Here is a 24,234-nt window from a genome sequence, read left to right on the forward strand (position 1 = left end):
CTTAGTTCACTGTTGTCTCCAGGCTGGCACCAGGTTGGGCACATAAGATAGATGTTTGCACACATCATGAATGAATGGCTATGAAGCAAATTAGTGAAAGACCTGGAAGCCCAATTCACCTAATTCCTAGGTTACTACTTTTCCAGCTGCACCCTTTTACTTCCTTGGAATATCAAAGAGTAGCTACAAAGATTACCAAATTAAGTGTTTAAAAAACTTCCCAGTTGAAATAAGCTACTTTAGTTCCCACAACCACTAAAGCTGAAGAGCTCAGTCTTTTTCACTCATGTGTAGGGCACTTCAGCCCACTGAAAGTTAGGGACTTTCTACAAATAAGGGTACCCAGTCTATAAGGATATCCAGTCTAACTTGCTTACTTTACCTTGAGCTCTTTTCTCAAGTTCTTGTATATGTCATATCTCCCTATCCTGAGAACCCTAGAGAGCCAAAACTGTGAGTTCTCTTTCTAAGGCACCTACCAAGTTTGAGCACAGAGCAGATGTTCCATAAATGTTGTGAAACTTATACCAAAGGAAACGGTGCACCATGAGAGACAAACGTAGATTTGGCATGAACAAAAAATTATGTTTGTACTTGTACTTGGCTCATCTCTTAGGACCAGTATAGTGCCTAACATGTAATAGGTACCTAATAGTTATGGAATTTAAAAAGTGAACTGAAGATATGGCAAAAACTGAGGAATAATTAAGCAACATTTCTTTTGCAGTCATTCATTCATTCAACAAATTATGTATTCTCAAGTATCTGTGTGCCAGGCACTCTGCCACTCTGAAACCTAACTTCCCTCACAGTGTTAAAGCCTTTCTCCCTAGCTAATCCATCTCAGTTTGTCAGTACATCTTGCAAGCAAAGGCATAGCTAGGGTGGCCATATGTCTCAGTATGCCCAGGACAGTCCCAGTTTACACCTATTGTCCAAGCGTTAATTATTAATGGTATCCCCTTTCTCTATCAACAATACCCTGGTCTAGACAATTATATATCCCTAAATGTAGAAATTTTTTTCCAGCAAGCAGACTAGGGATTCAAAATGTCACTCCACATTTACTAGCTACTCCTGGTCTTGTCTCCTAATTTATAATATGGGCATAATACTGATTAAACTAAATGGTTATACGGAGAAGCAATTGGGGAAAAGGCTGGAACATCAGATTGAGACCACACTCTACAGAGCCTTGCATGCCAGTTACGTGGATACTTAACTCAATACACAAAGGGGAGCCATCAAAACCTTGGCTACTAGAGTGAATGTATGGTCAAAGCACCATAAAAGTGTTACTACCTTGTTTTTACAGTAAAGAACTAAGGAATGAAAAACAGCTGGATCTGTGACATACCAAAAAGACAGCCTAAAGCTATAAATAAAGATCGTCACAGATGAAAACAGCAACAAATGTAATAATACTTCATCATTTGCTTTTACAGGTGGCTGAAAAGTTTTGACAATAAATAGATGCAGTTGAGCAAGCTCTAGTTCATTGGTCTGTGGTCTTGGTGCCTTCACTGAAAGGCACAAGCTGTGAGGAACGTTCTGGACCACCCTTTTGCTCACGTCTACCAGTCGTGTAAAGGAGCTATAGGTTCGGTTTTTGTTTTATTTTCATTTTAAGAGCTGTATTTAAAACATAGTGTTCATTGTCAGGAGTTTCCCCACATCGAAGAAATGGATGGGAATCTTAACACCTTAACACGCCTTCTCCAGATCTTCCACTATTGCAACATTTGAAACTAAGCCTCTCAGGCGGCGACTTGTAAAATTCAAGTCAGGTAAAATGGCAGCAGCAGCACCAGCAGCTGTACTGCTGTGCTGCCGCCGGCCTCAACCTCAGGCTCAAGAGAGCGTCTCTCCGGAGCTGCCAAGTGCTGAAAAGAAAAGCCTATAAATCAACAGGTCCCGCGCGCCCGCCCGAGGCTGCCCAGACTCCAGCACGCCGGCCAGAGGAGGAAGTAGCTAATTGCTTACACAGTGCTGAGACCACAGGGTGCCGTTTCCCAGAGCGCCTTCTCTCTGTCTAGACCACCGACACTGGGAACCTGCTCGGGAAAGGCCCGGGCCCAGTGGACGGAAGGGACAGGACCGACACCAGGCGGCTACTGCCGTTCCCTCGTGCTCTGGCCCCTCGACAGCCGCTGCCCTGGCAGCCGCTGCCCTGCCAGCCCCTGCAGACACCCCTGGAGCTCCTTCCTCCCCTGGGTGTCCCCCTCCTCTCACAGACTGTAAGCCTTTCAGTCCCGCCAGGAAATGAGCAGACAAGGTGAGACTCCCAGCTCAAGACAGGACTATATAGACGCTGGATGGCCAGTGTCGGGACTTCGGGATCTGACCTCAAAAAGCCTGGCGTCCGAAAGGCCCGGAACAGCTCAGTGTTGCGGGTCCCGCGCTACCGCGCCCTCGCACCCATCCCGCCGACCAGACGTAGTGTCCTCCATCCCCACAACTCCACGGTGCTAGCGACCCGACCCGAACCTCGGCGCAGACCCTCCTCACTCAGGCGCAAACAGACCTCCCAAGGGCAGGTACACCCACCCGCAGCCCTTGCCTCTCCCTCCAGGCGAGAGGCTGCTCGTCCGAAACCGGACCAAGGGGGGCGGGACCTTGGCCATCCCCACTGGGCTCCAGGAGAAGTGCCCGCGCTCCCCACTGTCCTGTACCTCGTCCGCTTCCAACTCTGCTCCGTTGTCTACGAGCGCCATGTTCCTCCTCCGCCTGCCGCTACCCAAAAACTGAGCAGGGAGCTTAAAGCCAACCTCGTTTCTCCGTTCAGGGCTCAGACCAGAGCCAGTGTGGGAGACTGGGGACGGCCCCGCCCTCCCGCCCGATCCCGGGCGGGGCCTGAGCGCAGCTTAAAAAGCGCTTTCCCCGCCCCTGGCGTCCGCAGAACGGCGGAGCATCCATTTCCCAAAGGGGCGCGGGTGCCCCTCCTCGCCATAAGCTCCGCCCTCACAGGCCTCGCCCCGCCCTCCCACGAGATTCGGACAGGTTCAGCCAATCATGTTCGTGCAGCGAGTCCCTGCCCTTGGCCCGCATCCGCTTGGGTCCCCCACGTGGGCGGGGTCATCCAGTGGGCGGAGTCACCTCGTCCTGGAGACTTCGCTGGTTATGTTACCTGAAGGTACCGGCTTCCAACAATTTGCAGAGGGGTTGTTTCTCGCCTGGAGCGAAGAGTGACGGGTCGACAAGGCCAGGGTCAAAGCCATGCTACCCCTGAGGCCTAAGGAGCATTCGCCTTGTTCTTGGGCTTAGGCCAGTCTTCCCTCTCAGGTGGACACTGCATCTCACAAATGGTGTGGCCAGGGTGTCTCCTGTCACTGTCACCAACCGCCTAGAGGCTTTTGTGATATCACCTTGCCCAGACACTAACAAGGTCTGTCAGGGGCATCATCTTCAGAAATAAGGATGCTATGTTTGCTTCTATGTATGTTTGAAAACTAGAAGAAAAACCAAGGCATGTAATTATACTACTTAGTATAATTCTCTACCTTTTCCTCCAGCATCCCACATTGACTCCTTTTTAGCCACAAACATATGTGTATTATTTGTGCTTAAACTATAAGCCCAATGAGCGTAGGGATGCCGTCTATTTCAAAGCTGTGCACCCAGCACCTACAACAGTGCCCTGCATGTAGTGGGTGCTCAAAAAATACTAGTTGCCTGAGTTTAGAAATTGTTTCTTGCTTCTAACATAAAATAATCGAACTATCCAACTGGTAGATTAAAAGATATATTGGGGGGCGGGGGGTATCACTTTTATTTTACATACCATAAAATTCAACAATTTTAAGTGTGTATTTGGATGACATGTTTACAAAACATCATTCCAGTCATAATGTAGAAAACCCAAAAATTTCCCTGTGCCTCTTTGCTAACAATTTCCTGTTCCCTGGCCCTGGCCTCTGGCAACCACTGATCTGCTTTCTGCCACCATCGTTTGCCTTTTCTAGAATTTCTCATATAAGTAAAATTATAGAATGTGTGCTCTCTCGTGTCTGCTCATAAAAGACCAATGTTCATCAAGTGATAATTATAAAAATAGCTAATATCTACTGAGTGCTTTCAATGTGTCAGGAATATGCTAAGCTCCTTGCATTATATTATATTATCTCATTTATCCTTCATAACCCTATGAAGTAGGTACTGTCAACTTACAAATGAGTAAACCAAGACTCAGCAAGTTTATGTAACTTGCTTGAGTTCAAACAGATATTAAGCAAGTCGGGATGCCAGAATCTGAACTTCAGCAGTCTGACTCGAGGGTGTGGCTGGCAATCGCCACGCTGCACTTCCTCCAGGCACCCTCCCTCTCTTTCTGTGTTTCAGCAGAGCAACTGCCTGCACATGTTATAACACACATTTCCAGTGAGTCATCTTTTCATCCTTTACAACTGATCTGCAATTTTAATGAGTCACTATGTACCTTTATACTAGAAAAATAAAATCATCCCTACCCAATAAACAACCTTAAATATGGGTTAGTAGTGATGGTTGCACAACTCCATGAGTTTACTACCAATCATTAATTGTATACTTAGATGAATTTTGTGGTTATGTATGTTATATCTCAATAAAGCGTTTTTTAAAACCAGTTAACACACCGTCTGTGTGTTTTTAGAATCAGATACATGGAGCTAGAAGGGACCTAGAGATCATTTAATTCCACTACCCTGAAAGGTTCCACTACCCCTGAAAGGTTTCCCACAGCCTCTCCTGCTTATACTTTACTTTGAGGCCAGATTTCCTGTCTGGGTCCAGATTCTACTCTCTATTACTCATGCAGGATTCCATTTTATAAAATTCATTCATTCTTAAATTAATATCACATCTTTTTTATATGGAACCATCTCATTGGTGGCTTCTGCCTACCCCATATGCTTTGTTATTGCCTTACTTATGAATTTCAACTCTTCAAGTTTCAAAGAGATACAGAAGAGCTTGGCTCTAATTACTGTCATGCATATGTTATAATGAGAACCAAGTCTCACTTTCCAAAAATCTGTTATTATAGATGAAGTTCAATGTGTTATTTCTTTTAATACCAGGGATCAAGTCTGAAGCCCTGTATGTTTCAAACTCACACCACTAGATGAGCAACACTCATATTTCTGAGGAAGCCAGTTATAAACACTGAATGGATAAATGTGCTCTAGTGTACTTAAAGTTGCTTTGCTCCTGGAAAATCCAAACTTTCTGTTCCTGCACATGTTTGATTTTAGAGCATCATGAATCACAAATATAAAAGAGTTTTTTTTTTCAAAAAAAAATTAGGATGGATTCATTTTTATAACAGAATTGCCCTTGCCAGTTCACTGATAACAAACATTGTAGATTACTCAAATATTCCACCTCCCAAAAGTGACTAGCACAGGGATTAAGCAAGAATTGTGTCTGAATTTTTTTACTTTGAAGGCACACATACTGGGAGCTGTTGGGTTTCCAAATAAATCTAATATTGCAGAAATCTAATCTTTAATATTCTTGAGCATGTTATGAATGCAAGGTTTTTGTTGATACCTGATTTAAATAAACATTGCATTTTTATCATTTTGTGTAGTGGAGAGAGAATGGATTTGCATTTAGAAATGAAAATTTTCAGATGTTCATATCCATAAAATAGGTGCTCATTGTAAATCATGTATTTGTCAATGGCTTTGTCTCACATTCATGCCTTAACTTCTCAAAAACTTCCCCTTCTAAAACAGCCCCTCCCTCTGAATCCCATGCTCTTGTCCTCCTGCTGCCTTCATAGCACTCACCACTATCTGACACTGTCTTGTTCATTCACTTGTTCATGGTCTGGCTCCCTCAACAACACCCCAGCCTCACACACATGTGCATTCTGTAATGCAGGCTCCATGAAGGAAGAAACCTTGTGTTTGTGTTTACGACAAAACCACAGTGCCCAATACATAATTGATATTTAATATATGGATATTGAGTAAATGAATAAAATTATTTTAAAAGTTCACAATATACAGAGCATTTTGTTTAGGCCTTGAATGCGGAAAACTAGCTTTAGCCGAATGCCTCAGCTGGTTAGAGCATCATCCCATAAACCAAAAGGTTGTGATTTCGATTCCTGGTCAGGGCACATACCTAGGTTGTGGGTTGAATCCCCAGTAAGGGCCCCTATGGGAGGCAATGGATTGATTACTCTGTCTCTCTCTCTCTCCCTCCCTCTCTCCTTCTCTCTCCTTCTTCCTCTCTTTCCCTTCCTCTCTCTAAAATCAATAGGCATATCCTTGGGTGAGGACTATCTTTATTTTTTAAATATATTTTATTGATTATGCTATTACAGTTGTCCCAATTTCTTCTCCCTTTGTACCTTTCTGCCCCGTAACCCCTTCCCTCCAGTAATCCCCTCCTTAGTTCATGTCCATGGGTCATGCATATAAGTTCTTTGGCATCTCCATACTATTCTTAACATCCTCATGTCTATTTTGTATCTACCAATTATGCTTCTTATTCCCTTACCTTTTCCCCCATTCTTGCTTCTTCCCCCGCCCACTGATAACCCTCCATGTGATGTCCATTTCTATTATTCTGTTCCTGTTCTAGTTGTTTGCTTAGTTTGTTTTTGTTTTTACTTATTTAGATTCAGCTGTCAATAGTTGTGAGTTTCTTGTCACTTTAATGTTCACAGTTTTGATCGTCTTCTTTTTCTTCAATAAATCCCTTTAACATTTCCTGTGGCTTGGTGATGATGAACTCCTTTAGCTTTACCTTGTCTGGGAAACACTTTACCTGCCCTTCCATTCTAAATGAGAGCTTGCTGGGTAGAGTAATCTCAGTTGTAGGCCCTTGCTTTTCATCACTTTGAATACTTCTTGCCAGTCCCTTCTTGCCTACAAAATTTCTTTCGAGAAATCAGCTGATAGTCTTATGGGACTCCATAAGAGTATACTAACTCCTTTGTAGGTAACTCTCTGCTTTTCTCTTGCTGCTTTTAAAATTCTCTCCTTATCTTTAATCTTGAGCAATGTAATTATGATGTACCTTGGTATGTGCTTCCTTGGGTCCAGCTTTTTGGGGACTCTCTGAGCTTTCTGGACTCCCTGAAAGTCTATTTCCTTTGCTAGATTGGGGAAGTTCTCCTTTATTATGTTTTCAAATAGGTTTTTGATTTCTTGCTCTTCCTCTTCTTCTTCTGGCAGCCCTGTGATTCGTATGTTGGCATGTTTGGAGGTGTCCCAGAATCTTCTTATTCTCTTATTCTTTTTTTTTTAATTCTTGTTTCTACATTCTGTGCTGGTTGACAGTTTATTTCTTCCTTATGTTCCAATTCATCAATTTGAACCTTGGCTTCCTTTCCTTGACTGATAGTTCCCTATGGATTTTTCTTCATTTCACTTAGTGTAGCCTTCATTTATTCCCTTATGCATTTGCTCTATTCAGTAAGATCTCTGAGCATCCTTATCACCAGTGTTTTGAACTCTGCATCTGGTACGTTGGCTATCTCCATTTCACGTAGTTCTTTTTCTGTAGTTTTGATCTTTTCTTTCTTTTGGGCCATGTTTCTCTATCTCCTCAATTTGGGAGCCTCTCTGTGTTTGTTTCTGTGTATTAGGCAGAGCTGCTTTGACACCCTGTCTTGGCTCACCTATCATTGTCAGAGGCAAAGCCTTAGGTGTTCACCAGGGCAGGGCAACCCGCTTTGCAGCTTTGTGGTGCCGTCTGTGGGAGCAGGGCTGGAGAGGGAACCATACCACTTGCTCACCTCTTGCCCATTTCCAGTCACTTCCCCTACCTTCCACACTTCCCATATGTAACTGGCACCCTTCTGGCTGCTGCCCTGGTGCTGATTCCCAGAGTGGGTGGGTTTGCGTATGTTCTTGGACAGTGCAGGTCCTTTAAACAGACTCTCCTGAGAGGCATGCAGTTAATTCTGCTAACCCAATCCCCACCGATTTTACAGCCAGAAGTTATGAGGCTTTATTTTCCTGGTACTGGAACCCTAGGCTGCACAATCTGGCCTAGGGCTGGGACCACTCACTCCCCAGGTGTCCCTTTGGTTTTTATCTGCCACACACAAAAGTGGGACCACCTGCTCCTCTGGCCACCTTGGCTGCTGCCTCATTGCAGCCACCCCGCCACTGCCACCACTTCACTGGTAGTGAAGCAAACACTAGTTTGCTTTCTGAGCAACACTAGTTGTTTTCTGAGTGGTAGGATTTACAGTATTTGTTACTTTCTTCTCCATGCATTTCTCTGCTGTTTACATTATTTTACAATGAACTTGTATTGCTTTTAAAATTAGAAAAAAAATAATACAGTTTATTCTCGTTATACATGGTAGTTACACTCTATACAGTTGCCACAAACACTGAAGTAGCAAAGGGGAAAAAGAAAGGGTTAGTTTCCTGCAGGCTTCTTGTCATATTTTTTTGTCAATTGATCAATGCATAACCTTGTCTTACATGTGTTTTTATTTAAAGACATATTTTTATTTAATATATAGTCAGCTCATTAACCCTGAATTCACAACAGCACAGTGCTCATGCCCAAACAAAGCTTACCTATACACATATTTTATTCTGTAAGGCACACCACAGCCTTCTTGTACTTAGGAACTAGACAGCACTTCTACATTATGTTTGGAGGCCATTTTAGCAATAAATTCACCAACAAAAAGCACATAAGTATGGAAAGCATGGAATTAAACAGACTACAAAAAGGACACTGGCTTACCGCATAAAAGTCAAACAAGAAAGCAGAGCGTCACCTTGTCGGACCTCAGCTGGGAACTAAATGTCAGATGACTTCGGATTTTCTACCACGCTGCACACTATGATTTAGAACACGTAACGTTAAAATTCTAAAATTGTAATTTTAGAACGTCAGAAAGTTAAAAACATGACCCTACTACAGATATATCGTGGACACAGGCTGAAAATATATTTCATTCATTAATAAGGGAACCAGCAAAATAGTGATGCTGGCTGGAAGGAGCATAGGAGGGACCTCGAAAGCCCCACGTACTGATTTGGGGATTACAATACATTTTAGCAAGTAGTTAAACTCAAAATACCAAATCCATAAATAATGAGCACTAACTAGATCGCTGTTTTCACTATTTGAAACTGTAATGCAAAAGCTTTTTTTCAATCGCTCATGTAAATTTTGCCTAGGGATGATTTCTCATTCCTAAACACCCGCAAGCTAGCTAAGTACCTATGGTATGTGCCTAACAAATCTCCTTTGTCACTGTCGCCCACTTCTATGAACAACAAACTTCAGGGCATACAAAGATTTGTCCTCAATCCTGTAACAAAGTTCTGCTGCTTGAAAATCACCAGGTAGAAGCATGAACCACTAGAGGGGACATCTGTTACTGTTTTTCGGCACTAAGCATCTACAACTCTGACTGTGTTCAGAGAACTCCCACCTATAAGGCAAAGTTTATCTCAGGTTTGAAAAGCTAAAACGCCAGACTTGCTTCCTCTGCCTCCTTTGTGGTTTTCTACGTGGGAACTACATGCCAGGATACGAACTATGACCTGGGTTCCAGCCATGAATTCAAAGCTTTCAGCTGTGCTTCCATGACCCACCATGCCCAGATGTAGTAAACTTCTAAAATTAGTCAAAGCTTTGGGACTTTAGATAACTTTTACATTATTAGCAAAATGTTACCAAATGTAAACTCCAAACAATATATATGGTTTTCTTTCCTTTCCTATTGTTGGGCTGTGCATGTGTGTGTGTGTGCACATGAATGTACATGTTCCTACTTTCATTTTTTGCCTCATGTAGCAAAGCCTTGGAGACTTGCTGTCTTCCAAGATGGGACGAAGCTCCCATATCGGCCATTTTACTTCCACGTCACTTCTCCCAATCAGCCATGCCTTTGAAGAGTCTCTGGCTTCCGAAAACTTGAGTGTAGCAGTAAAAGGCACAAAGTAATGTGTCAAGAGAATCAATGCTTACTGATTTAATCTACCCGTTACTGTGATGAGGGCTTCCGGAGAAATTGAAATGGACACAGATTTTTGGCTCCTCCACAGTTTGTGAAAGGTAGCAGGACTCATCGAACAACCATCTCCTCCACCTGGTTGTGAGGGATTTGAGGACTTGGACTGCAAGTTACTGATGTCTGCCTCTGCAGCACCCAGCAGTGTGAGGGACTACAGGATAGCAGACTCTGACTCCAAGTTGTTCAAACCGAGTGAAAACATAAAACGGGCATGTGACTAACTAAAATACAACACAGGGCGTTTGGACAAGAGAACTGTGGTATGTCAAAGAAGGAAGTAACTTCATCCAGCTGAATGGACAAGAAATCTTTACTACAGAAGTAGCTGTAGGAGAAGAGGGTGGGGTGGAGCTGGGCTCAGGAAATGGCAGGCAGAGAAACTACAATAAAAGAAGACCAAAAAAGTGGCTTTTTTTTAATCTTAATCATCAGAAAAGGAGAGAACATTCTTTGTTTGGAAAAACACTTTGGTAAGCTGCTAGAATAAGGGTGAGAACTTCAAGTTCGTGGGTGACTACATGGCCCAAGCAAACATCATGACCCCTACATTGTACTGGGTGAGATAAGGCGGGGAATCTGACACATATCTAAGTTAGGGGACCCACCCATATTACACTGGAATACACTATGCATTTTGGGAAATGGCAAGGAGTTCGAAGAGGATGCAATGCAGGTATTGTCTAGGTCTGTCAGGGAAAACAGCCTGATAATATAAGTTGGGTCCATATCATAGAGTACAAAATGCTGTAATATAAAATTTGGAGGGTTTTTTATACTAATAACCTCGGACCATGGCTCTTTTCCTTAATGTTCCCACTTCCCACTCTTTTTTTTTTTTTAAGTTATATCCTATATACACTTTACCCAGATTCCCTCAATGGTAATATTTTATGAAACTGGTGCAATTCAATGATATTCAGATTGTCCCAGTTTCATTTGCACGTGTATTTTGTTTGTCACAATGTTGTCGCAAGTGTGGGTTTGTTGATCCATTACCACAGTCAAGATATGGAAAAGCTCCAACACTGCAAGGAGACCTCACATTGTTTTTGTAACTACACCACCTCTCTCACGCTCCCTCCTCTCTAACCCCTAACAACCGGTAATCTGTCCCCCATTTCTAAAATCTTCTCATTTCAAAAATACTATATAAGTGAGATTATACAGTATGTAATTTTGGAGGATTGTCTCTTTTCACACAATGTAATTTCCTCATGATTCACCCAAGTCCTTATGGGTATCAATCCACTGTTCAGTTGCTGTTAAACAGTTCTCCAGGGAATGTGCACACCATTCGTCTGTTGAAGGATATCTGGGTTGTTTGCAGTTCTGGCCGTCACAGATGAAGTTACTCTGAATATCTGTGTACACATTTTCTGTGAACGTAAGTTATCATTTATCTGAGTTAAACACCGAAGAGTACAATCCTTGAGTCATGTATCAATAGTAAGTGGATGTTTAGTTTTAGAAGAAATGACTGCTGTGTCACTTTATGTTTCCATAGCAATGTATGAGGGACCCACTGTCTCCATGCCTCACCAACATATGGGTGACCTTACTTTTTAGTTTAGCTACTCTGACAGGTATATAGTCATAACCCATTGTAATTTTTATTTGCATTCACCTAATGGCTAATGATGTTGAACATCTTTTCATGGGTCTATTTGCCCCATATACTTATTATTTGGTGAAATATCTGTTCCTGCCCTCCCCCATTTCCTAATAAAGTTATTTATATCTTTACTCTTGGGTTCTGACAGAATTCTAGATACATGTCCCTTGTTGGATGTGACGCTTACATGTAATATTTCCTACTCTATGCTTGTCTCTTTAATTTGTTCACATGAGCTTTCACATAATAAATTTTTAATTTTGACATGTTCAGATTGATCAATTTTCCTATTGTGGATCATCTAAGAAAATTTTGCCCAGCCCTTGGTCCTAAAGACATTTTTTTCATTTTTTCCCAAAGAGATTTATAGCTTAATATTTAAGTTCATGACCCATGCTGAGTTAACTTTTGTATTAGGTTGAGTTTTGTCTAGGTCAAGTTTTATTTTTTTGCCTATAGCTGTCCCATAGCTCCAGCACCATTCATTGAAAAAGGCTACCCTTCCCAATATCTATATCAGACAAAATAGACTTTAAAACAAGCTAAAATAAGAGGCAAAGAAGAGTAAAATAACCAATCTAACAAGATAACATAAGCCTTGTAAACATTTATGTACACAGTATAGGAGCACCTGAAAATACAAAGCAAATCTTGATGGACATAAAGAGAGAGAGATTCACAGTTATAGTCATAGAAGGGGATTTTAACACCCTATTGACATCGGTGGAAAAAATCCTCCATGCTCTGGCCAGTGTGGCTCAGTTGGTTGGACTGTCATCCCATAATCAAAAGGTCGCCTGTTTGATGCCCAGTCAGGGCACATGCCTAGGTTGTGTGTTCAGTCTGGTCAGGGCATATGCAGTAGCCAACCAATTTCACACTGATGTCTCTCTCTCTTTCTCTCTCTCCCTCTCTTTCTCTCTTTCACTCTGCCCCTCTTCCCCTATTTTTGACTGAGAATAAAATAAACTTTAAAAAAAAAAGGTCTTCCAAACAAAATCAACAATGAAACAGCGGCCTTAAATGATACGCTAGACCAGATGGATTTAATTGATAGTTTTAGAGTATTTCACCTAAAAAAAGCAGAATATACATTCTTTTCAAGTGGACAAGGAACATTTTACATGCTAGGATACAAAAATTCTCATTAAATTTTAGAAGATTTAAATTATAAGCACCTTCTCCAACCACAACGGTATGAAACTAAAAGTCAATTACAAGAAAAAAATGAAAAACACAAAAACACCTGGAGGTTAAATAAACATGTTACTAAATAATAAGTGTTAACAATGAGATTAAGCAAAAATTAAAAAATACCCTGAACAAATGAAAATGAGAAAACAACCACCCAACATTTATGGGAAACAGAGAAAACAGTGGTAAGAAAGCAATGCATAGCATTGCAGGCCTACCTCGAGATATGAGAAAAATCTCAGCCCTGGCTGGTGGCGCTCAGTGGATTGAGGGCGGGCCTCTGAACCAAAGGGTTTCTGGTTCAACTGATTCCCAGTCAGGGCACACACCTGGGTGGCAGGCCAGCTCCCCACTGGGGGGGCATACAAGAGGCCACCACACGTTGATATTTCTCTCCTTCCCTTTCCCTGCCCTCTAGGGGTAAATAAATAAAATCTTTTTTAAAAAAAAAGGAAAAATAAAAATCTCAAATAAACAATCTAACTTTACACTTAAAGAAATTAGAAAAAGAAAAACTCCAAAATGAGTAGAAAAAAGGAAATGATGTAGATGGGAGCACAAATAAACAAAGTAGAATCTAAAAAAATACAAAGTATCAATGAAACCAAGAGCTGGTTCCCTGAAAAGATAAAAAAAATGACAAATCTCTAACCAGACTTCTCAAGAGAAAAAAGAGAGAGGTCCCAAATAAATGAAAAGAGAAATGAAAGAGAGGCAACAACTGACACCACAGAAATATGAAGGATTGTAAGAAAATATTATTAACAACTATATGCTAATCAATCTGGACAATCTGAAAGAAATGGGTAAATTCCTAGAAACATACAATCTTCCAACACTGAGCCAAGAAGAATCAGAAAATCTGAACAGACCTATTACAACTAATGAAATGAAAGCAGTAATCAAAAAACCCTCAACAAACAAAACTCCTGGACCAGAGGCTTCACAGGTGAATGTTACCAAACACTCAAAGAAGGACTGGCCTCTCTCCTTCTCCAACTATTCCAAAAAATTCAAGAGGAGGAAAGACTTCCAAGCTCTTTATTTTTCTTGAAAACATTGTATTTATTAATGTAGTTTTTCTCTTTATTTTTTGCTTATGCTTATTATAGTTCCAAGCTCTTTTTACTAGGCCAGCATTATCCTAACTTGAGAACCAGATAAAGACAGTACAAAGAAAGAAAATTATAGGCTAGTATCCTTGATGAATATAGATGCAAAAATCTCCAACAAAATATTAGCAAATCATACTCAGCAATACATTAAAAAGATCATACACCATGATCAAGTGGGATTTATTCCAAAGATGCAAGTTTGATGCAATATCTTCAAATAAATTAACTTGATAACCACATAATCCAAATAAAAGATAAGAGTCAAAAGATCATGTCAGTAGATGCAGAAAAGGCTTTCAGTAAAATTCAGCACCCATTCAGAATAAAAGTACCTCTGACTTGGTCAGGCCCTTGTTATTCTGTGCCATAGCCTCCTCTTCCTTCATAGAATTTAACACGGTTCGTGGGTATACATTTATCTGTATAATTATTAATTAACATTAGTCTCTTCTGATACTGTAAGTTTCACAGGGAGAGGAACTGTAATTGTTTTGATCAACAAATGTATTTTGAATTAGTAAATGAAACTGTCCAACTTAGTTTATTAACATATGTTTACTGAACATCACATTCAGCTCATCAGGAGAACACTAATTAATTTAAGAGAATGAGAAGGAGGAGAGCAAATGCTTATTAAGTACATTTACATACAAGCAAAAAATAATCTTTATGTACTGTGTGATGTAATTTCATGAGAAATGAGGGTATCTTCTGTTAATTTAATTAATAAAAGATGTGTTAAATAACTAGGACAAGTTATCTGTGGGTGGTGGAATTCGAAATAATTTTTATTTTCTTTATATTTCTCTGTTCTTTATCAAAGTCTGTAAAAAAGCATGTATTACTTTTCTAAAATACGAATAAAAAGAATTTAATTAATTAATATATTAATAAGCCTAATATCCCTGGAAACTGCCCTAGCTTTATTCACCTTTCCTCAATATATGTAATCAAAACAAAATTTAAAATATATAAGTAAAAATGATATTTTAAATGTTAGTTTTTGAAGAAATAATAGAATGTTATGAATTTAAATTATATTAAAATCTTAAGAGAAAGGGAAGGAGAGAAGAGAAAAATATCTCCCCCCCCCGCCAGGGCTAAATTATATCTTTAATGATCATTTGTGTAAAATATACATTATGATTGAATGATATGACATTTAAAAAAACCGGACTTCCGCCAAGATGGAGGCGTAGGTGAAAACACTCTGCCTTCTCACACAACCAAGTTTAAAAACAACGTTTTAGCAACAAAAATGCAGCCAAACCACAGAAAATTTAACTATACGGAAGTCTGACAACAACGAACCCTTCAGCCAAACCGGTAAGAGGGGCAGAGCCAGCAGCAGAGTGGGGTCGGGCAGGAAAGATCCACCGGACCGACCCAGGCCCACAACCCAGGCGCGCAGGCAGCCGTGGGAGGATCCCAGGTGTGGGGTAGCAGCGGGCGGACCCACTGAGGGCACAAGACAGTGGACTCACTGAGAGCTGACCAGTCACACATTCACATGCAGATAACAGGTGAAGGAGCAAGCAGTGAGACTGAGACAGACCATGCAAGCCCCAGCAGCAGGAAGCAGCAGAGGGGACTGCTATTGTCCCTCTCTGACCCCACCCACACACGCGTCACAAACTAGCGACCTGAGTGGCCCCGCCCTGGTGAATACCTAAGGCTCCGCTCCTCATACCTAACAGGTGCGAACAGAGCAAAACATTATGGCTCAAGAAGAACAGCTCAAAGCCCCAGAGCCAATAACTCTAAGCAATGAAGAAATAGCCGACATATCAGATGCACAGTTCAAAACACTGGTGATCAGGATGCTCACAGAACTGCTTGATTTTAGCCACAAATTAGATGAAAAAATGAAGGCTACACTAAGTGAAATGAAAGGAAATGCACAGGGAACCAATAGTGATGGAAAGAAACTGGGACTCAATTCAATGGAGTGGACCAGAAGGAAGAAAGAAACAACCAAACAGAAAAGAATGAAGAAACAAGAATTCAGAAAAATGAGGAGAGGCTTAGGAACCTCCAGGAAATCTTTAAATGTTCCAACACTCAAATTATAGGGGTACCAGAAGGGGAAGAGAAAGAGCAAGTGGAAATCTTATTTGAATAAATAATAAAAGAGAACTTCCCCAATCTGGAAAAGGAAATAGACTTCCAGGAAATCCAGGAAGCTCAGAGTCCCAAAGAAGTTGGACCCAAGAAGGAACACACCAAGGCACATCATCATTACATTAGCCAAGATTAAAATGAAGGAGAGAATCCTAGAAGCAGTAAGAGATAAGGGGACAGTCACCTACAAAGGAGTTCCCATCAGACTGTCAGCTGGTTTCTCAAAAGAGACCTTACAGGAAAGAAGGGGCTGGAAAGAAGTATTCCAAGTCATGAAATCCAAAGACCTACATCCAAGATTGATCTATCCAGCAAAGCTTTCATTTAGAAAGGAAGGACAGATAAAGTGCTTCTCAGATAAGATCAAATTCAAGGAGTTCATCATCACCAAGCCCTTATTATATGAAATGTTAAAGGGACTTATCTAAGAAAAAGAAGACAAAAAAGATGAACAGTGAAAGGACAGCAAACTCACAGTTATTAACAACCACACCTAAAACAAAAGCAAACTAAGAAGACAGCTAGATGAAGAGCAGAATCATAGAAATAAAGATCTCATGGAGGGTTAGCAACAGGGGAGTGGGAGAAGGAGAAGGGGGGAGAAGGTACAGAAAATAAGTAGCATAGGGAAATAGAACAACTGTAATGGCATAATTAATAAAATATATTTAAAAAAAGAAAATAAGCATAGACGGTAGGTAGAAAATAGGGGGGAGGGCAAGAATAGTAGGGGAAATATAGGATCTAAAGAACTTGAGACACGTGGTCATAAACTAAAAGGGGGAATGGTGGGGGAGGGGTGTGCAGGGTGGAGGGGAATGAAGGGGGGAAATAGAACAACTGTAATGGCATAATCAATAATATATATATACATATATATATACATATATATATATACACCCATACATTCCCACCTTCGTAGGAATACACTGAAAAACTGTTAGTCATGGTTCATTCTGAGGATTGGGGGGATGGTAGTCTTGTGAGTCAGTAGAGAGACTTAACATTCAATTTATATTATCTGTGCTATATTTATATTATTTATTTATGCATGTATGTTTATTTTCTTCAAAAATGCATTTGAAGATTATTTTTTAAAAAAGACAAATGACATTGATCCTGTGACCTGCCCCGTCTCTTTCTCTTATCACACACACTCATCAACAAACACAAAGACACACAAACAGCCTTGACTGGTGTGACTCAGTGGAAAGGTTGCTTTGTTTCTCTCACACATGGATGTTTCGCAGCCTCTCTTTCTCCCTCCCCTTCCCACTGTCTGAAAATAAATAAATAAAATCTTTTAAAACCCCACAAACACTGCATCTCAGATGGAACAGTTCCATTATATATACCTACTTCAGAAATAATAGGTAACTTCTGCTTCTCAACAAGACAGAGTGGCATGTCTCGGATTTATCCATCTACCTCACAAGACTAAAAACAGTGTGTGTGAAAACAGTGATTTTCAGACATTGCCCATCAGGCAGGACAAGAGAGTGGTCCCTGAGAGACAGGAAACAAACCAAGCCCTGTAATTGCCCAAGCTCACTACCTGGAAAGAGTTTCCAGGCTGCAACTTAGGGTGAGGGAAACCGGATGAAGCCCAACGGTCTTCCTGAGTTGAGGAGACAGGCAGAAGCACAGGAAGGCCAAGGTAACGAGTTTACAGAGCAGAATACTAGAGAGGAGAGAGCTACAGGAGGAGAGAAGTCGGGAAATCTTCAGCGGAGCCTCCAGGCCTCGGCTAATTAATCATCAGCACATTGGTGATTAGAAGGGACAATCTGGGAGATCACACAGTGGTAGTAATAGTTCATGTTACACTGGAAAGAGTAGAAAATCTCACAGTTCCGAGGAGGGAACTGCCTCAGAAGTGGGGCAAAATGAGCCCTTGACCAAATGCTGCTCTGGTCCTGCTTAATGGAGCTTAAAAGCCAGACCGATAAGTGTACCAGTGGTTCCAGATAACATAACTGTGTCCCAGAGGGAACTTCATCAGTACCTATATGAGTATCAAAATATATATTAGTATTAATACATTAATACTAACATGGACTAATATATATTAATATATTATATTAATGCTAATATGTACTTTAGTGCTTGAAATTTTTCAGGCATGCAAAGAAATAGAAAAAAAATGATCATAATGAGAAGGAAAAAATCAATCAACAGATACAGATTCAGAAATGACATAATGATATTTAGAGGCAAGGGCATTAAAACAGTTTTATGTGAAGAACTCTGCTAAAGGCAGCTGCTACGGTCTGAGTGTTAGTGTCTCCTCAACATCCGTGTGCTGAAACCCTATTGCCCAATGTGACAGTGTTTGGAGCTGCCCCTTGGGAGGTGCCTAAGGCACCAAGGTGGAGCCCTCGAGATGGGATTGGTGCTCTTGTTAAAGAGACCTCCCGGAGCTCCCTTGGCCCTTCTGTCATGTGAGACATTTGCCACCCATGGGAGGCCTCACCCAACCCTGCTGGCACCCTGGTCTCAGACTTCCAGCCTCCATAACTGAGGGAAATAAAAGTCTGTCATTTATACGCCCCCTTGCTGTGGTGTTTTATTAGAGCAGCCTGAAGAGACCAGTAAGACAGCAGCTTTGAGTGTCTTTGACTTTAATACACTCGTGCTGCTGAAGCATCTGCCTGGATTTAGTCTCCCTCCTTCAACAGGCCAATGATGATTTCAAACTATTACCTGATAAAATCACCTAGAAGTTACTGTCCCTGTGGAGTGTGAGTCTTAGGCAAAGCGTCTGGGAAAGTTTCTTGCCTTCGTTTATGCTGTCAACATAGAAACCCCTTCTCCATGGAGGTCCTAACATGATCACATTTCGGCCCCTACCTTTTGCCTGAAGGACCACAGACCCCACAGTGACTAACATCTGGAGCCCTGAGTTTACTGTCCACCACCCCCACCCCACCCTGCTCTACCCCGCTCTGGGAAGTCCACCTAGCATCACGTGACTGAGTTCAATGTCTCCATTTCACCTTCCTGCCTTTCCTACCCTCACAGGTACCCCTGAGCCTCCATCTCATGCCCAGTGCCCTGTTTCCAAGGAAAGAATCCCCTCCATCAACTTCAGATTTTTGTAGGTCTCTGGGGATGTAATGTTCTTTATAACACATGAGTCTGGTACTTGACTTTCAAGCACTCTACTTGGAAGCACATTTCTGAGAGCATGTCATGAACAAAAGCAGAGACCGCCTGTACCAGAAATGACAAACACTGCCCAAGATTGCACAGCGAGAGTCACACTGGGAGTTTGTTCATCAGGGGAAGCCTGAGTGTGTCAGAAATAAGTCACCCTCGCTTTAGAAGGAAAAAAGTCCTTAACATTCTTTTTATTTATTTTTAAAATTTTTTAAGGATTTTATTTATTTATCTTTAGAAAGGAAGGGAAGGAGAGAAACATCAATGTATGGTTGCCTCTCCTGAGTCCCCCTCTGGGAACTGGCCTGCAACCCAGGCATGTGTCCTGACTGGGAATTGAACCGCGATTGTGTGGTTCACAGACCTGTGCTCAATCCACTGAGCTACACCAGCCAGGGCTTCTTAACATTATTTTTAATGTTCACTGCCACTCCAATTTATACTGCTAAGGAAGGTTTGTGACGAACAGGGTATGGCTAAAGGAGTGGTTTCGGTTAAGTGCATTGGTCATCCCTCTGACCAACACACTCACAAAATACCAACATACGTGCAAAAATGTAGCCAGGAAACGTGGAATGCCACACACCCACACATAATTTACACATCTGTGCCTCTATTTTGCTGTTCTGATTTCCACACAGCTTTGTGGGTAGAACTTGGAACACATTGTCCTGAGCAATGTCTTGAAGATGAGAGAAAAATACAATCACCAATTTGCAGGGGTAGGAGTTTGGCTGCTGACTCAGACTTAGTCATTCTCCCTGAAGAGAGAGCTCCGTGCTCATTATAAGTGGCAAGGCGGTACGTTTTTGCCTGTACTGAGTAAACCCAACCCCTGTCAGAATCCCAGTGGGGCAGCTATCGGTGTTACACACGCGGTCTGGGCCAGGTGTAGTAGCTAATGTTGTGGCAGGTGTGGTGGCAGGTGAAGGAGACTGAAGCTCAGTCCTTGATCTCAAGGCTCTTGTAAAATCTTAGAGGCAGAAGAGGACAGGGAGAAGCCCAGTGGATGCCCCCAAAGGTGTGTCTGGTGTAGGGGTACAAACCACGTGTCACCTGAAAATAGTTTGAGTTGGAACCATACAAATGGTAACATAGAGGATTTCATTTTTATTTTAATCTTGGACATTGCTCAGAGCAATTTATTTTATTTTATTTATTTATTTATCTTTAGAGAGAGGGGAAGAGAGAGAAAGAGAAGGAGAGAAACATCAATTGGTTGCCTCTTGCATACCCCTAACCAGGGACCTGGGCCACAAACCAAGCATGTGCCCTGACTGGGAGTTGAACCCGTGACCCTTTGGTTCACAGGCTGATGCTCAATCCACTGAGCCACACCAGCCAGGGCAAGGATTTCACTTTAAAGATAAGGATAGCCAGACCAATGTGGAAGTTTGGGTCACTGGGTTCTCAGGTGGAGCAGTGACATTCTTTGCCGTAGCTAGCTTAACAGTAACCAACAGTTGTTCAGGTGGTTTCTGCCCCATGTGGCATGTGGGCTTCTGTGATTCTGGGTGGGGTTGGGGGGACTTGGGGGTGGGAAAGGGCTTGTCAACAACATCAATGAACACAACCAGAACATATGACTGATAATTTGCATCATACCTTTGAGGTACACACTGTGTCAGAGAGGAACATTGTCCCAAACACTTTCTTGTTACTTTCTTTCCTTCAGAAGAAAACAAAGATTGACCTGCTTCCTGGTGTCTTCTCTTTCCCAGCTTCTTGCATGCCCTTAAAACTGCTTTGGAAGTAAAGATATTCTCATAGGGAGCTCTGTGAATACATGAGAAGTGGCCATAGCCATAAAGTCAGCAGGTAAAACTTCAACAGTGCCTTTCTCATACTGATTTACACTCTCTACTCAGTCTTGAAGGACTCTACATCTGCCTTTACTTCCCAGCACCCACTACCTCTCGGGATGGTCTCCTGAATCTCCCAGACACACCAAGTCAGAACCTGGGAACTTCTCTCCATGGTGTCCCCTTTCCCCAGAAAGTCCTTTGCCCCAGTACTCTACACTTCCTTCAGTTGCCCTTAATCAGTAATAAAGAATACTGGTGTTCTAGAGAACCAGCATCAGTCAGCTGTCCAATGTTTCTCCAAACCTAATTTAAAAGGATACATTTAGGGAGAGCTAGAGTTGATCCATTTAACAATAGGCGCCACTGGCTGAGCCTCACCGCAACCAGGCACTATGCTAAGAACCTGCCTGCATTACTGCATTCCAGCCTCACAGAAACCCTTCAAGGTTTCCTGATCCGCATCTGTTTTCTTTTTTATTAACATTTCAAAACCTTATAAATGACCTCAAATCATTTGTAGAAAAAGGAGAGAATACGCAATTTTTAATTAAATACAAGTTGTATTTTCTTCATCAGATTAAAAACAACTAACAACTAATCAAGCCCTGGCTGGCATAGCTCGGTGGATTGAGCACGGGCCTGTGAACCAAAGGATTGAGGTTCGATTCCCAGTCAGGGCACATGCCTGAGTTGCAGGCCAGTTCCCAGCAGGAGACCCATGAGAGGCAACCATACATTGATATTTCTCTCCTTCTCTCCTTTCCTTCCCCTCTAAATATAAATAAATAAAATCTTTAAAAAAAACAACAACAACAGTGAATCATTAGACCATGAAGAAATTTCATAGGTCACCTAATCCTAAGAGGATTAGGTGACCTATGAAATTTCTTCATGGAAACCTTATTTGAACAAATAATAAAAGAGAACTTCCCATCTGGCAAAGGAAATAGACTTCCAGGAAATCCAGGAAGCTCAGAGAGTCCCAAAGAAGTTGGACCCAAGAAGGAACCAAGGCACATCATAATTACATTAACCAAGATTAAAATGAAGGAGAGAATTCTAGAAGCAGCAAGAGATAAGGGGACAGTCACCTACAAAGGACTTACCATCAGACTGTCAGCTGATTTCTCAAAAGACACCTTACAGGCAACAAGGGGCTGGAAAGAAGTATTCCAAGTCATGGAAACCAAAGACCTACAATCAAGATTGATCTATCCAGCAAAGTTTTCAGTTAGAATAGAAGGACAGATGAAGTGCTTCTCAGATAGATCAAATTCAAGGAGTTCATCATCACCAAGCCCTTACTATATGCATTGTTAAAGGGACTTATCTAAGAAAAAGAAGATAAAAAAGATGAACAGTGAAAGGACAGCAAACTCACAGTTATTAAGAACCACACCTAAAAGAAAAGCAAACTTAGAGGACAGCTAGATCAGGAGCAAACCATAGAAATGAAGATCACATGAAGGGTTAGCAACAGGGGAGTGGGAGAAGGAGAAGGGGGGAGAAGGTACAGAAAATAAGTAGCATAGACAGTAGATAGAAAATAGATAGGGGGGAGGGTAAGAATAGTAGGAGAAATATAGAATCTGAAGAACTTGAGACACATGTTCATGAACTGAAGAGGGGAGAATGGTGGGGGAGGGGTGTGCAGGGTGGAGGGGAATGAAGGGGGGGAATAGAACAAATGTAATGGCATAATCAATTTTAAAAAAGTTAAAAAAATACACACCTTCTGATTTATCAGTTGTTTTGGTGGTGGGGAAGGAGTTAGATTTTATTTATTTATTTCCAGAGAGAGGGGAAGGGAGAGAGAAAGGAGAGAAACACCAATATGCGTTTGCCTCCCATGTATCCCCCACTGGGGACCTGGCCTGCAACCCAGGCGTGTGCCCTGACTGGGAATCGAACCAGTGACCCCTTGGCTCGCAGCCCACACTCAATCCACTGAACTACACCAGCCAGGGCTCAACTGTTTCTTTATAGCTCCATGGATGATTACAATAGCAGAATTGGGAACCAGTAACTCATTCCAATTATCTTGCTTTATAAGAAATTAGAAGGAAAATAGGCCAGGTGTTGAAAGACAAATACCATATGATCTCACCTTTAACAGGAAGCTAAACAACAAAACAAGCAAGCAGAAAAAAAAAAAAAAAGACACTGATATAGAGAATGAGGGGACAGTGACCAGAGGGAAGAGGGAAGGGAAGTTAAGGGGAAAAAGGGGGAGGGATTTGGAGGAACAAATAGGAAGGACACAGGGATGAGAACTAAGGGGGGTGGAAATGGGAGGGAGGTGGGGAGCAAGGGGTGGGGGAGGCTGGGATGGGAGAAATAGACAAACTATACTTGAAAAATAACTAAATAAAATTTTAAATAATAATAATAAAAATAAAGAGAAAAAAAGAAATTAGAAGGCGAAAGATGGTGCCAACATTAACTGAATGCCTACCATGCTGCTACCTGACTTCACAACGAGACCTGAAAGCAAGGATGTCAGGATTTTCCCAAAGTGTCATAGCTGGGTCGTAACAGAACCAACATTAGGACCCATGTTTCTTAAGTGCTGGCCCCCAATTCTTTCCCCTACCTAACTAAAAACAAATTCCTTAGCTAGCACAAGCTTTTCACATAGATAATCACATTTCATTTTTGCAAGAAAAATAAACCACGGCCCTGGCTGGGGTGGCTCAGTGGATTGAGCACCGGCCTGTGAACCAAAAGGTTGCCGGTTTGATTCCCAGTCAGGGTACATGCCTGGGTTGCGGGCCAGGTCCCCAGTGAGAATACGTAAGAGGCAACCACACATTGATATTTTTCTCCTTTTCTTTCTCCCTTTCTTTCCCTCTATCAAAAAACAAATAAATAAAATCTATTATAAAAAAAGAAAAGAAAAAGAAACCACAAAATAGGTACTATTACTAACACTATTTTGCGCAAATATAGATAGTTGAGGCCACTGCAGACATGATTAACCTAAAGTCAGGTTGCTAGTACATAGTGAATGCAGGACTTCAATCCAGGGTTTTGCTGTGGGTTGTTTTGGTTTTTTTTTTTTCATTTTAGGACTAAATTTTAATAGAATTTGAAAGTTTGAACCCTTGCACTTTAAACAAATAAAACTTTAAAGTTACTGACTGGCTTAAAATGGTTTTATGGAAAAATTAATTGTAATGAGAAGCTGGCATTGAGTGCCAAGGGAACCACCACCCTTAAGCAAGGTGTACATGTTACAGAGCA

The 24,234-nt window shown here is 41.6% G+C and overlaps 1 protein-coding gene across 3 annotated transcripts in view; it reads right to left on the bottom strand.

The window, feature by feature from the left end:
• Positions 1 to 24,234, bottom strand: part of TTC39B (tetratricopeptide repeat domain 39B) — a 228,957-nt gene that overhangs the window by 143,798 nt on the left and 60,925 nt on the right. Inside the window, exon 1 of one of the 3 annotated variants that reach the window (XM_037132054.2) lies at positions 2,673 to 2,919. The exons of the other annotated variants lie outside the window; for them this stretch is intronic. Within the exon in view, the coding sequence (XP_036987949.2) occupies positions 2,673 to 2,714 (42 nt within the window). The 5' untranslated portion in view covers positions 2,715 to 2,919. Of the gene's footprint in view, positions 1 to 2,672; positions 2,920 to 24,234 lie in introns of those variants that run through there. 3 annotated transcript variants of the gene reach the window in all.

The sequence above is a fragment of the Artibeus jamaicensis genome, unplaced genomic scaffold, assembly GCF_021234435.1.
Source record: "Artibeus jamaicensis isolate MK-2021 breed Jamaican fruit bat unplaced genomic scaffold, CSHL_Jam_final scaffold_1964, whole genome shotgun sequence".
NCBI classification, from domain to species: domain Eukaryota; kingdom Metazoa; phylum Chordata; class Mammalia; order Chiroptera; family Phyllostomidae; genus Artibeus; species Artibeus jamaicensis.